Raw genomic sequence first — 15,380 nt, 5'->3', positions numbered from 1 at the left:
CTAGACTAAGTCAAGAGTCCTGAGTTTATGGATAGACTTTGCCAGCGCCAAGATGTGTGACTTAAACAGTTTATTTCTCTGGGCCTCAGGTTGTTCATTTACCAAATGTGAAACAGAAGAATCCTCAAGTTTTCTTTCTAGTCTAACATTCTTTCTTTTATTTTTGGTGGGGGGGCTGTGCCACATGACTTCCAGGGTCTTCATTTCCCGCAGGGATTGAACCCAGCCCCTCAGCAGTGAAAGCGTGAAATCCTATCCAGTGGACCACCAGGGAATTCCCTAATATCCTTTATTTATAAGAGTAAGTGTTGAAATGTCTTGATTTCATCACTGACTCTACCATTGGCTAACTAGCTGACCATAGCTACTATCCCTAACATTACCTACACCCATTTTCCACTTTTGTTAAATGTAGATAAATAGCTAAATGGTATGGAAGATCACTTCCTAGTCTAAGACTCCATAAATTTTGTCCCCATCTGTAAAATTTCAACATTTAAATTTCAGCTTCATAAGTAAAAGTATGAGAAACTGAACAAAGTCAGCATATGAAATTCAGTAACTGTTTTCATTGTTTGGAAGGAGTTGCGGTCAGAGGAGACATGTCAGGTCATACAGGAAGAACAAAGACCATTGTTAGATATTTTGAACCCCAAACTGTTCTGAAATCTAGACTCCAGAATGCCAGTTACTCATCCTTTTAGCAGATGTTTACTGAGTATTTAAGAAGAGCATAGTCAGATGAAATCAGACTGAGATCCTTTTGTGGACAGTTTCCTTTTTCTCTGCAGAATCCATTTCTATGCCCAGCAGACACTTCCAATGCCTTAGCTCTTTCCTCTCACCCCATTAAAGCTAGCAGCATCATTCTCCTTCTTCAAAAACTTTCACTATCTTCAGATGCCTGCTGAAGAAATTCAAGCTTTGTCAGAACCTCAATGCTTTTCATGACATAATGATACTAGTCTTCACTGAGCATGAAGTGTTAGTCACACAGTTGTGTCTGACTCCTTGCGACCCCATGGACTGTAGCTCGCAAATGTATCTCCATTTCAGCCCATGGAATTCTCCAGGCAAGAATACAAGAATGAGTAGCTATTCCCTCCTCCGGGGGGTCTTCTTGACCCAGGGATTGAATTTGTGTCTCCTGCATTACAGGTAGATTCTTTACCATCTGAGTCACCAGGGAAAACTGAAGCGTGAAGTTCCATTAAATTAGTTCAGACCCTTTCACAATAGAGATTTCATATACACACACACACACACACACACACACACACACACACACACAAAATAGGAACTTTTTCAGATGGAATATATTCAATCTGTAAAAACAAAGATCACGTTTATTTGAGGTGGTTCAAGTGAGAGTGACTAGTCTATGAAAGAATAACAATGATAACTGATATTTAGTGAACATTTAACATTTGCCTAAGACTGTTCTAAGGACTTGAATGTAGTATCTCATTTAATGTCTTCATGACAACTCTATGGCGTACACATTGTTATCATTGTGTAGGTGAGGAAACTGAGTTACAGAGAGGTTAAACAATTTGCCATGGCCACATGATTAATAGTTGGTTGAGCTGAGATTCAAATTTGGGCCATCTGAGAGATGATACCATCTCTCTGCCTGGTATCTCCTATCTAGGCTGGAAAACTGGCTTCACTTCCAGGAAACTTGCCAAGATACATTTAGAGGAATAGGATGCCCTCTGAACCACATTAGGGCAAACCCTGAGAGTGTGGGTCCCATAGATCAAGGTTTAAACCAAACAACCCCATCTGAAAAGAATGGTAATTATTATATGCCTATGTTATCTTGGCGTTTAAAATTTTTAAAAGTTGCCAGTATTGTTTGTTCTGAGCCTTATATTCATGGTGAGTTCTGCTTGCTAAGGTAAAGGCACTTACCCTGACTATATAAAGTAACAAAATATCTGCTTAATGAGCTCATTTAAAATAGGCAAAATCCCTTTTTTTTACCCCAAAGATAAGTATAACATTCCATCTATCAACTCATATCTCCATAGGGCACTAAATAGTTCAAGAAGTCTAAGTAAAATATTGCTGAGAGCAGAACATGTTCGTAAATTTAAAAAAAAAAAATAGCCTGACAATTCTTGATAATTCTAATGGAACTTCCCAACAATTGCACTAAATTGATTGCAATTAAAATCCTGGCTCCACACCCAAAAGGGTTTCTCCCTGCAACCCGTCAACACTAGATGGACATCCACTCTACTTAGAGTCCTTTCACGTACTACTTAGGTCCAGTTGTGGTGTCTGTTTGGTTCATTGAAAACATATTAATTCATCTGTTTAAAGATAAGTGGCTCCTCATATATTTTGGAGAAGGAAATGGCAACCCATTCCAATATTCTTGCCTGGAGAATCCCATGGACAGAGGAGCCTGGCAGGCTACAGTCCATGGGGTCACAAGAATTGGACGTGACTTAGCGACTAAACCACCATATCAAATTTAAAGGTAAGAGATGAAACACAATGTCACCATTATTTTGAGAAATTGAGTGTATGGTTTACCTCATGAAATACATGGCCTTCAAGAGAGTTAACCAGCAGGGTGAAGCAGTCAGGAAAAACAATGCCCACAAAAGCCATGGATGCCTGCAAGTTAGGAGACGAGTCTGCACAACTTCTGATCTCCTTTATCTGGAGAGAGCAATTCTCTACTGCTTCTATGGCTTAGTCTGTTGACAGCCTTCAAAAAGCAATTCATAAAGTAAAAGGCGAACAGAAGTTTTGTTAAATCCCAATAAAAATAAAGGATAAAAGTTATAAAATAGAAATAGATGCGATTTTAAACAAAAGATAAAAGGCTAGAGCCAATGATCTAAAAGGTTACTATTTTTTAATATAAAAAAGGTTAAGATAAAAGGCTAGAACCCATGAGATGAAACATTTAAAATAATCACATAAATTTGATCAAGGGTCAAGCACAGAGGGACTTAAAAATGAAAATTGTGCACTAAGGAAAGAAAACAATAAAATATATATATATAATACATTTCAAATAAAAGGGAGAAAGTTCAGAGATTAGGGAGACAAAGGACAAAAGGGAAGAGGAAGGAAAGAAAATTAGAGGGAAATAACATACTAGAAGCATACTCAGAGGAAGTGCTGGATTTCAGAGAACTTCAGTGTCCTTAGGCATCGTGTGACCCTAGGACAAGCAGTCTACCATTGCCCAGAGCCTCAATCCCACCCAGGACCCAGGCAAAGAAAGAGCACCCCACTGCTTGCAACTGGGAAACTTTAGGACCACACAATCCATTTAAACATGGCCACAGACACTTCCTAAATCACTCATTTCTACTTCATCAGGCAACCTTACTGGCTATGGGCTAGCATGGCATTCTGGTCAGAAAGACTTAAGTGACATTTCACTCTACTGCTAATGGACTATGTAGCTTTGGGCAAGTTTTTCAACTTCTCTGAATCCCAGTATCCTTATCTGGGTTGTAAAATGATGAACTAATAATTATACCACCAGTAATAGCAATTCATCTGTGTCTCATTATTAGTATTTTCTTATTTCACTTCTTTTAGAGATAGTCCCTGCCAAGCACTAATCAATGTCTATATTTGTCTCGCTTAAGCCTCACACCCACCTAAGGTAACATTACTCATCCCAGTGTCAGTAGCATCACCCAAGACTCCTGTGTATTCTGAGAAATTCCATCCAGAAACTTGGAGAGCTTCTGTCACCATTGGTCTCTATAGGTAACTCACGCCTATAAACCTCAGATTACAACCCTCTACTGAGAGAGGACGGGCTGCTAGGAAGAAAGCAAAGAAACCACAAGTCAACGTATATTCTCCTGAGTAAAAGAGGCTTGGACATGCTATCTAAGTCTTTTGTAGGATATTGAAATGCTAACTTACCATTATTTTATTTCCAACATTTCAGACTCTACAACATATGCGCATTTTCTGTTCAATGCATTTGATACGGACCACAATGGAGCAGTAAGTTTTGAGGTAAGTCTTAGGGGTTTTGTGTGTGTGTGTGTTTTTAATAATGCTTTGACTTTGGATACACTGAAAGGGATTTAGTGCTGTTAGGATGAAAATTTGAGTTTGGTGGTAAAATTTTTTTTTTTGCTTTTTGAGCCTTTTATTTCTTTATTATTGTTGTGTTAAGAATACTCAACAAGAGTGAACACCTTTGTCTTGCTCCTAATACTAGAGAAAAAGTTTTCCATTTTCTCCACTGAGTGTGATGTTAGCTGTGGGCTTTTCATATATTGCCTTTGTTGAGGTGAGTGAGTGATAGTTGCTCAGTCATGCCTGACTCTTTGCAACCCCATGGACTATAGCCTGTCAGGCTCCTCTGTTCATGGAATTCTCCAGGCAAGATTACTGAAGTGGGTTGCCATTTCCTTCTCCATACTTTCCTTCTATTTCCAGTTTGTTGGCAGTATACATCTTGAAAGGGTATTGAACTTGTCAAACGTTTTTTCTGCATCTATTGAGATGATAAGATGTGTATCCTTAATTCTGTCAATATGGAATATTATATTACTTGATTTTTATGTATTGATTCACCTTTCCATCCCCAGGGATAAATTCTACTTTGTCATGGAGTATGATCATTGTAATGTGCTCTTGGATTTGGTTTACTAGTGTTTTGTTGAGGATTTTTGCATCTGTGCGTATCAGGAATATTGGCCTGTAATTTTCTTTTGATTTTTTGTCTGGCTTTGGCACCAGGGTAAGGCTGGCCTAATTTGGAAGTGTTTCTTCCACATCAGTTTTTTGGAACAGTTTGAAAAGGGTTGGTGTTAGTTCTTTAAATATTTGGCAGAATTCACCACTGAAGCCATCTGCTGCTAGGCTTGTCTCTTTGGGGATGTCTGTGATTACTGAATCAATTTCCTAGTTATATATCTGTTCATACTTTCTATTTCTTCATGATTCAGTCTTGGTAAGCTACCTAGGAATTTTATTAATAGCTCTTTTAAATATCCTTTTATTTAAAAACTGGTAATCTAGTAAGTATATGTTTCTGGAAGTTCTGTGAGCTGCTCTAGCAAATTACTTGAAGCCAAGTAAAGGTTTGTTGGAAACTCCAATCTGTGGCCCATTGGTCAGAAGCATGGGTGACAACCTATAGTGCAGTAGCATCTGAAGTTGGGGGCCAGGAAGGGGCTGTCATGTAGAATCTGGCTCTATCTCCAGGAAGAAAGTATCAGAAGTCAGTTGAATTGTAAGACATCTGGTGTTGGAGATTACTTGATTACATCTGGTGTTGGAGTGAGGAAATCCCCACTCACACACTGGAATTGTGTGCAGAATTGTTAATATGTGTCATGGGAACCAGACAATTTAGAAGGTATGCATTTTTTAAAATTGGGAAGAGTGCATCTTGCACATGAACAGAAATTTCAGTGAGTGTCAGAATAAAGGAAAGCAGATGATGGTGTGGAATCAACAGGGAAGGGTACTAGTGGGCTGTATCAGAGAAGCCCGCCCATGGACCTGAGCAACTCGGTCTGAAGGACAAGCAGAAGCTGCTAAAAAGGATAAGGGCTCAGGATGGGGAGCAGGGGGGAGTGAGGCAGAGGCCTGGAAATGAAGAGAAAACATTTAAGTCACCTAGAAGATGAAACGCAAAAGAGGGAGAGTGACAGGAAAGCTGGGTAAGGAGGCCAAGGGCAGATCTCCACACATCTGAGGCAGGATGCCAAGGAGGCTGAACTGCAGGAGGTGAGGAGCAAGATAAGAATTGAAGAATTTTCAGCAGGGAAGTTAAGGTATGTTCCTAGAAACAAAAAGTCCAATTAGCAGCTCTTTATCCCCAGAGTTCAGACAGGGGCTGATGTTAGCTGGATCTACAGTGAAGGCATTGGAGAGAAGGAGGTGACAAGCTCAGGAGGTATAAAAATTAAATTGGCACACTAACATCTCAACACTTTGAGGCGCCAGGATGACAAAAGGGGGCACAAACTCCTGAGAGGTCATTCAGTCCGTGGCCCTGGGGCAGAGTGAGCAGTGTACCTCCTCACACACTAGATGCTCACACAGGTTGAACGCTACTGAAATGATGATTCTGGGCCAGGAAACTCCGTGAGTCATCTCACAACGTAACCAAGAAAAATCACTGACTAAATAAAAGGAGACGCTGGCAGCGGCTCAGTAAAGGTGTGGGCCAAGAAGCCAGCAGTGGTCCATGGGTTGACCCCGATGCGACAACAGCAATTAGTGAAGACGACGTGAGTCTATCATAGGTACCCGTCCGCTGTCACATGTCTTCCACTTTGGCAGCCGATGATCACCAGTGTTTGCTGCACTTTACCAACAAGATTAATTCTGGCACGGCCTTAGATTAGCCATAACATAGAAATCAAACGTTCCAGTTCACCTAATAAAATCTTTCATAGCTAGGGTAGGAGTAAGGCAAAGACTGCTAGTGATTTCATTACTTAAAATTACTTACATATTAGAAATGTACCATCAATTACTCATAGCACATTGTATCCAATTTCACATGTAAATTTAGTCTGGTGTTAATGATATGAGACCATGCCTAATGTTGTTATTATAATATTTATGTAATATTCATCATAGTAATTGTGATGAATGCTGATGATAATTTGGGAAATTAGTTGTAATGACTATATACTATAAGCATGTTGGTAAAAAATGTCTTTTTAGAGACAAACTAATGGGTGAATTAATAAATGTTAAATCAAAATCAAATTTAAAACTAGGCTATTGTAGTTATTTTTCTAAATTGAATAGCTACGTGAAAAGTCTCTAGAAAGCAGAAATGATTAAGAAATGAACATATTTTGACTAGCAGTAGATCCTAGGAGGTACAGCAGAAACAATCCTGATGCCAGATAAAGGGAAATGGAAGTTTTCTACTTAATTTGCTTAAGCCCAAAGGGTGGAGTGTATAAGACAGGAGGGGCCCTGAAGCCAGATATGACTGGAGCTAAAAATCCCTTTGCCATCAAGTGGTTGAGACCCTGTGAGATCCTCTGAGCCTTAGTGTTCCTTTCTGTGAAACACCAGCAAACAAAGCTACTTCACAGGATAATAGGATGACAAAGTGATGTCACTGAAGGGCTTGGCTGAGTGCCTGGCGCCAAATATGCGCTCAATATTTATTAGATATTAACCACAGCAGGTACTACAAAGGAAATTTTTTCCAGTGAAGCCAGTTAAGAATGACATTGGTCATTTTATTACTCAGTGTTCTTACAATGAACACATTTAAGCACGGACCAGATGATCACTCTGTCTGCAATGCTGTGAGAAATAGTTCTGCATCTGATTATAAAACAAGCACTTATTTTGTGTCAGTCACTGTACTAAGTATGTGAAAATAACATTAAAAATAGTATTAATAATACCTACATACAATAAGACTAGCTGACGTGTTTAGCACTCTTTCTGAGTCAGGCATTATGATGAATGAATTACACACAGTAACTTAATCTTCATAGGTATGATTATTGTCATTTTAGCAAATTAGGAAAGAGATTCACAGAGAACTAAAGCAACCTGCCCAAGGTCACACAGCTAGAAAGTAGGAGAGTCAGGATTCAGACTCAAGCAGTCTGGCCCAGCATACATCTCTTAGCAATTGTGCTATCCTGCCAGTTCAGTTCAGTTCAGTCACTCAGTCGTGTCCTACTTTTTGAGACCCCCATGGACTGCAACACACCAGGCTTCCCTATCCATCACCAACTCCTGAAGCTTGCTCAAACTCGTGTCCATCAAGTCGGTGATGCCATCCAACCATCCCATCCTCTGTTATCCTCTTCTCCTCCTGCCTTCAATCTTTCTCAGTATCACGGTCTTTTCCAATGAGTCAGTTCTTTGCATCAGGTGGCCAAAGTATTGGAGTTTCAGCTTCAGCATCAGTCTTTCCAGTAAATATTCAGGACTGATTTCCTTTAGAATAGACTGCAGTCTATTCTTGCTGTCCAAGGGACTCTCAAGAGTCTTCTCCAACACCAAAGTTCAAAAGCATCAATTCTTTGGCACTCAGTTTTCTTTATAGTCCAACTCTCACATCCACACATGACTACCAGAAAAACCATAGCTTTGACCAGATGGACCTTTGTTGGCAAAGTAATGTCTCTGCTTTTTAACATGCTGTCTAGATTAGTCATAACTTTTTTTCCAAGGAGCAAGCATCTTTTAATTTCATGGCTGAAATCACCATCTGCAGTGATTTTGAAGCCCAAAAAAATAGTCTGTCACTGTTTCCATTGTTTCCCCACCTATTTGCCATGATGTGATGGAACCGGATGCCATGATCTTTGTTTTTTGAATGTTGAGTTTTAAGCCAACTTTTTCATGCTCCTCTTTCAACTTTCATCAAGAGGCGTTTTAGTTCCTCTTCACTTTCTGTCATAAGGGTGGTGTCATCTGCGCATCTGAGGTTATTGGTATTTCTCCCAGCAATCTTGATTCCAGCTTGTGCTTCATCCAGCCCGGCCAACGAGGCACATATAGATTCCCAGTCCCTCACCTGAATTCCTTACAGCCAGCTGAAATTGTCATTCAGAGTCTTGCAGATTTTAGACACACAACACTGTACAAATACTCTTTATTATTAATGTCTCCTGCAGGATCTGCAGTATGCTATAATCAACTGTGTAACATTTGTACAGTAAAACTATTTTTGTTCATTTGCTAAGATCTGTCTGACTCTTTGCAACCCCATGGACTGCAACACGCCAGCCATCTTCTGGAGCTTGCTCAAACTCATGTCCATTGAGTCAGTGGTGCCATCCAACCATCTCATCCTCTGTCATCCCCTTCTCCTCCTCCCTTCAACTTTTCCCAGCATCAGGGTCTTTTCCAATGAGAAGACTCTCCGCATCAGGTGGCCAAAGTATTGGAGTGTCAACTCTGGCATCATTCCTTCCAATGAATTTTCGGGGTTTATTTCTTTTAGGTTTGACTGGTTAGATCTCCTTGCTGTCTCAACAATAAATGTAGCAGATAGTGCTACTGATCCAAAGTCCATGCATTCTGCTTTAAGATCACATGATCAGTCCATATTCCCAGCCTCTCCTCCTTCCCAGATAGGTGGGGCCAAGACTGAATTTCAAACAATGGGAGTGGTTGAAGTGGTGGAAGTGACCACAGCTCCTCTCTCTTCCCATCTGTGGAGACCGTGAGGTTACATATTTCAGTTTGCCTTGGAGCAAAGAATCCTGGATCTCTGTTATGACTGCACAGAACAGAACACCATCTCACTCATATTTCACTGCATGTGAGTGATAAATAAGCTTATATTGTGTCAAGATACTATGACTTGGAAATATTAAAGTAGAATTAATGTCTTTTGATTACCGTGATTGATAACACATAATAGGTGATTAGTGATAGAGATAAACAGATAAATAGATGCTAGAATAGTTTCATGTTATTTCAGTTCAGATTTGGCATTAAATGAGTTCTGGCACCAAAATTCACCACCACCCCTATCTTCCCAATAAAGGTTCTTCTTTTTCAGTTTATAAAAAATATTGTTGGATGGGAGTGGTGAGTTGCAGATAAAACAAATAAAGGCCTGTATTACTTGCCACATGTTAGAGATGAGGAGTTCCAGACTTAAGAGATGTTAAGTGATTTGCCCAAAGTCATACAGTTAATGAGTGGCAGAACCAGAATTGAACCCTAGCTCTACCTAAGGCTCTAAAACTTACGGTGAATATGACATAAACAAAGAGACATGAAGTAAGAGGCTGACAAATTCTAGAATATAAAAACCAAAAGATGCCTACTCAACAGAAAATCAGTGTAATAAAAAGAAAGAAATGACAAACTGGGAAACAATATGTGAAGATATATTCCAGACCAGGGATGGTTTTACTAATATGTGAAGAGTTTCTATAAATCAAGACATTTCCAAAAACTGCTCAAATTTATTCACAGTAGAATGAATACAAATTTTAGTAACCTGAGACAGAAATATTAATCTACAAGACTGAGAAAGATCAGAACTGTGATCCATATAGTATTGACAAGCTATAATTTTCTTATGCATAGATTTTGAAAAGAGAATTGGAGGGGCAATTTGAAAATAAGTATATAACATTTATCAATGTTCAAATCTTTTGACCGAGAGGTTCCACCTCTAGGAACTGCAGATATACTTATTCAGTATATATATTATGTATATATAAAGTCACTCTGTAGCTTTCTTTATAATAAGACTGGAAATCTTTAATAATTCATCCATAGGATATTGGCTAAATAAATTATAGTTTATTCATATGTATGCAATGATGAAAAAGACAGGAATTATTTCCAAGTTTTATTGCTAAGTTTTTAAAAAACACACACACACACAAAGCAGCCTGTTACACTATCATTTTTGTAAAAGGAGAAGAAATAGATATTTAAATAAATATGCCTTATACTTGTATATGCATAAAAATTCTTCAAAAGTAAAAACAAAAGAAGGTACTAATGTCAGTTGGCTAGAGGAAAGAAATAGGGTGGATGGGGTCCAGAATTGGGAGGAAGATTTTTCATGAAACATCTTATATATTTTTACATTTTTAATTACATGAATGTCAGCCATCTTTAAATAAAAATTATAAAGAAGTTGAGACAGGAAAACAAGTACAAAATGTGGGGATGTAAAAATGTAGAGCAAGACTACAACTTTGCCCAGAGTCCACTCCTGGAATTCCCTTCTGCTCTTTCATTCCTACTTGACAGCGGATTGTCAATTCCATGTGAACTCAGAATCCACCATATTGTGATGTTAACCCTGCCAACTGAGCAACAAGTATATATGAACTTGATAGAGTTAATCTGGATTGTCTGCAATTCAATCAAACCTGCCTAACCTTGAAGTTGACTGAGGGTTCCATTTACTTGACAAATACATAGCCACTGTCCTTGCCACACAGTTATAAGCAGCTTAATTCTTTTAATCCTCATAAAAAGTTTTGAGAAGTTAGATACGGTAATCTCCACTCATGAAAACTGAGATAAAAGGATGTCAAGTTGTCTGAGAGGACAGTTATCAGGTGATACAGCTGGAATCTGAATTCAGGCTGCCCGGCTTCTAGCTCTGTGCTCTTAGCCACTGCCCACAACTTGATTTCTAGGTAAAGACTTCACTTGGCCCATATCTTAAGGACAATCCACATCTCTTGTTAGCCAGTCTTATCCATGGGAAGTGTGTTATGTATGTGCTTGTATTTTAAAAGATACATTGTCATTAGATTCTTTTCAGTAAAAGATTATGCACTTGTAGTAGGAAGTAAGACCACTTAAACACTTGCTTATGGGTCTTGCTTTTGGGTGTCTATTTTGACACAATTTCTGATTGACTTAAGTCACAGTTTTCAATTAGAAAGTGAGAATGTTGGGCTTCCCTGGTGGCTCAGTGGTAAAGAATCCGCCTGTCAATGCAGGAGACACAGGATCGATCCCTGGCCTGGGTAGATCCCATATGCCTTGGAGCAACTAAACCAGTGAGCCACAGCTATTGAGCCTGTGCTCCAGAGCCCAGGAACCGCAACTACTGAAGCCTCTGTGCCCTAGAGACACTACAAGAGAAGCCACCGCAATGAGAAGCCTGTGCGCTGTAACAAGGAGTAGGCCCACTTGCCACTAGTAGAGAAAAGCATGTGCAGCAAGGAAGACTCAGCACAAGGAAAATAAATACATAAATAAATATAATTACTTTTTAAAAAGTGAAATGTTAAACCTAAGGAGTGTTTGTGCTCACAAAGAATGCTGGGAAAAGATGATCAGGAATTCATGAACCATTTTGCTAAGTAAATGGTTCCAAATCCAGAGGTCTGAAAGCTTTAGTACCATTTGACAAAGAATTTTATTAGAGTTTGTTTTTATTTATAAATTCTATATCAAATTGTATTTTTATTTCTTTTTAGGATTTCATCAAGGGTCTTTCTATTTTGCTTCGGGGGACAGTACAAGAAAAACTCAACTGGGCGTTTAATTTGTACGACATAAATAAAGATGGCTACATCACTAAAGAAGTAAGAAATGCCTCACCAACACAGCTAGCCTTTGGACCATTTTCAATTTTTAACTTGAAATGCTAAATGATTGCAATTATCATTCTAAAATCACTTTTTTAGGAATCTAACATATTTTCTGTGGTGGTAGAGAAATATACTGATGAAAAATTTGGAATGGGTAGAAATAGCTTATTGTTAATCTCCAAAGTTATTATAAAACACAGAAGGATTACATATTAATTTCTAATAGCATTTTAATAAATACTATACATGGAATAAAGAGAGTGGTTGGAATGAGATTGGAAGAAAATATATCCAAACCATGTTAGAATATTTGGCCTATAACCTCTTTTTCTCCCATATAATATTGTCCACATGGGAACAGAGGCAATTTTAACATTGTGTGAATTATGTAGTGACCTGTATTATGTGGGAAGTGACCTAAGGCAATAGTAGGGTTTCAAATACATTTCCAGGTGGGCTAATCTAAGGAAAAAGGCTCACAGACCAAATTAGGATGTGCATATCAAATGGCTGATAACTAATTTAAAACACAATGAGACGTAAGTGGGGAAGGATGGGATAAGATAACAAATTGAGGATAGAGTGAAGGTAGGTTGAAGGACCGTATTACCTGAATCCTGGATGTGATTCAATGTCTACATGTTCTTTCTCTCACTAGCTTTCCCCAGAGTTGTGTTTTGAGCATGAGGCTCCTCAAATAGAAGGTCTCCTGGGACAAACATTGACTAGCTCTGTCGAAGATACAGGGACAAGTTCACCTGACCACAGTTATAATGTAACAATTAACCTGATCAATGTCCATGGGTTTTGTATTTGTTGAGCAGAGGACACATGGGTCAGAATGGATCTCACAAATGGGTGGCTGAATTAAGACCTCATGAGTATTAAGTATTCAGGTACATTGAGCATGTCTCCTGGATACTTACTGCCTCTTGTATGTTTGGTATACAACAAACATTTAGTAGTACTCAGATGTCTCCAGGATATTAGGTATCTCTTGGTCTTTTCTGTGTTTAACACAAACGTGCCGTTCTTACCACTTATATCTTACACATCTCATGAATGCTATATTAAACAATCTTCCACTCAAACCATAGGGGTTCACCTATGGTTTACAAACTACAAATTTTATCATTTAAAATGGAATTGAATACTGCCAAAAGTAGAAGTATATTACATGCTTAATCCAGATTCTTATGTGGAAACTTCGAAAAGAAGAAAACAAGTATGAACAATAAAACTGAATGTCTATGTCAACTAGATTTTTTTTTTCACTAAGACTGGAAATCACAAATCAAAAACTAGATTTGGTTTTAATAAAAATTAAAATGTCAAAGCATTTCCAGCATAATATTTTGACTAATCCACATATGACTTTAAAGTCACAATAGGAAAAACACATGGAAAACCCTAATAAGCTCTGAGACTTATCAGTTAGTTTTAGTATAATTCTCATGATGTGGAATATATTTTATTCTCAGTAAATGGAAATTGATAGTCAACATATAAAATATATAATAAGTCTATAATGCAAAGATAGCCTGTGTGAAGTTGTATGGAAGTCCAAATATTATACCAGGGTGTTTTCTGATCATGTTAGATATATAGGAATTTACTTCATCTTGAAACCAAAATCAGACTTGATTCTTACATTCTGATTCTGCTGTTTTTAAGGCATAAGGCTATTCCTCTGGGACAACCAAGATATTTAATGAAGAATCAACAAAAAATTAAAACTTTGAAACTGAGTAGGAATAACCTGTCAAGGCTTCTTAGAGTGGTTTCTTTTCACATCATTTGTGGCCTCACGTAACTGCCTTTTCCTTTTCAGGAAATGCTTGATATAATGAAAGCAATATATGATATGATGGGTAAATGTACATATCCTGTCCTCAAAGAAGATGCTCCCAGACAACATGTTGAAACATTTTTCCAGGTAGGAATGCAATAGAGGGGGAATGAAATTAAGAGCAAATTTCCTGATGTTTGCAAAGTATCATGACAATTCAAAAGAATGTAAAGGAAAATAATTTTTTACTGAAAGTGACAAAACTATAGAATATTTACCATTCAACCATGGAATAGTACCATTATTAATTTAGCAATTTTGGTTTTGAATTTATCATAATATTGATAATTCCACTTACTGAACTCATTCACCATATGCTCAATAGAACACTAAGATAAGCAAGCAATTGCTATGTCTCATATGTTTTGGAATGTTTGTTTTCATTCATTTCTCATTAAGACTCTATGAGGTTATTTATATCCTCATTAGCCCCATGTTACAGATGAGAAAATCAAGGTTCTATAAGTCAAATTGCCTGAACTCTATGGTAGCTGGAGGGTAGGGTTTTACTAGAACAGAGAGACTCTAGATCTGCACCACATTCTATTAAAAAGGCAACAGCCTAAAATCAGTCAGCCTCATATGAGTCTTATCACCAAGAAACTACTAGAAGCAGTTTCTCCTCATAAAATAAGCAGCTGGGCTTTCTTTTCATCTGCTTCAGCTTCTTCAGTTCAGGAGTGAGGGTATTGAGGGGTATGTCTGAGTAAAGTTTTTTATTCTGTAATTCCCTAACAGAAAATGGACAAAAACAAAGATGGGGTCGTTACCATAGATGAATTCATCGAAAGTTGTCAAAAAGTAAGTAATGATAGCAAAGGAACTATCCCTTTTGCTTTCTTAACAGCTGGACTGAGCACTGTCAGCTAGCCACCACTGACTGAGCTAAGTGTAAAGGTCATATGCCTAAAATCATCACTTCTACACAACTGAGATGCAACAAGCTTACCGCTGAAAACAATCACTGATTTACACATTCTGTTAGTCAACACACCCTGAGGCAGGCCATGAGGGAAGCCCTGGAGAGATGGTTGTACGAGTGTGTTTTTGCTCTTCAAATCCTTTGGAATATTCATCACTGAGGACAAAACATATGTGAGATTTGAATTGTTCTTTCCCCAGAACTAGAATATAACATATATCTTGTCTATCATATCCTCCAGAGATTTAGGATTCCAGTATGGCCAACAGTGTATCACTGACCAAATTTATATCCAATCTCTAATATAAACACCATTGCTTCAGTGTATGTGAATTAGATATGTCTTTGGCTGAACAAAATACTTCAGTCACAAAATTAAACAGCAGAAAATCCTCCCTAAGGAAAAGTCCATGTGGTCCTCTACCATCTGGTGGCAGCCACCTAGAATTATTTGACTTCCTACGTGGGTAGAACAATTAAGAGTTTAAAAAATAATTTTGGAGAGAAAAGTTTGCTGGTGTTTTACTCTTTTTCATTATTTTCAAATTGATATACTTTCCCTTTCCTGATGCCTGCTTATTTTTCAACTCAT

General features: G+C 38.0%; 1 protein-coding gene across 5 annotated transcripts in view; it reads left to right on the top strand.

The window, feature by feature from the left end:
• Nucleotides 1-15,380, top strand: part of KCNIP4 (potassium voltage-gated channel interacting protein 4) — a 1,258,052-nt gene that overhangs the window by 1,240,434 nt on the left and 2,238 nt on the right. For all 5 annotated transcript variants that reach the window (XM_043871383.1, XM_043871387.1, XM_043871386.1 and 2 more), the window contains 4 exons: nucleotides 3,932-4,002; nucleotides 11,904-12,011; nucleotides 13,849-13,953; nucleotides 14,605-14,667. In XM_043871383.1, the coding sequence (XP_043727318.1) occupies nucleotides 3,932-4,002; nucleotides 11,904-12,011; nucleotides 13,849-13,953; nucleotides 14,605-14,667 (347 nt within the window). The remainder of the gene's footprint in view (nucleotides 1-3,931; nucleotides 4,003-11,903; nucleotides 12,012-13,848; nucleotides 13,954-14,604; nucleotides 14,668-15,380) is intronic.

The sequence above is a fragment of the Cervus elaphus genome, chromosome 17, assembly GCF_910594005.1.
Source record: "Cervus elaphus chromosome 17, mCerEla1.1, whole genome shotgun sequence".
Taxonomy (NCBI): domain Eukaryota; kingdom Metazoa; phylum Chordata; class Mammalia; order Artiodactyla; family Cervidae; genus Cervus; species Cervus elaphus.
The sequence above is the reverse complement of the archived record's forward strand: the minus strand, read 5'-3'. Positions and strand labels throughout refer to the sequence as shown.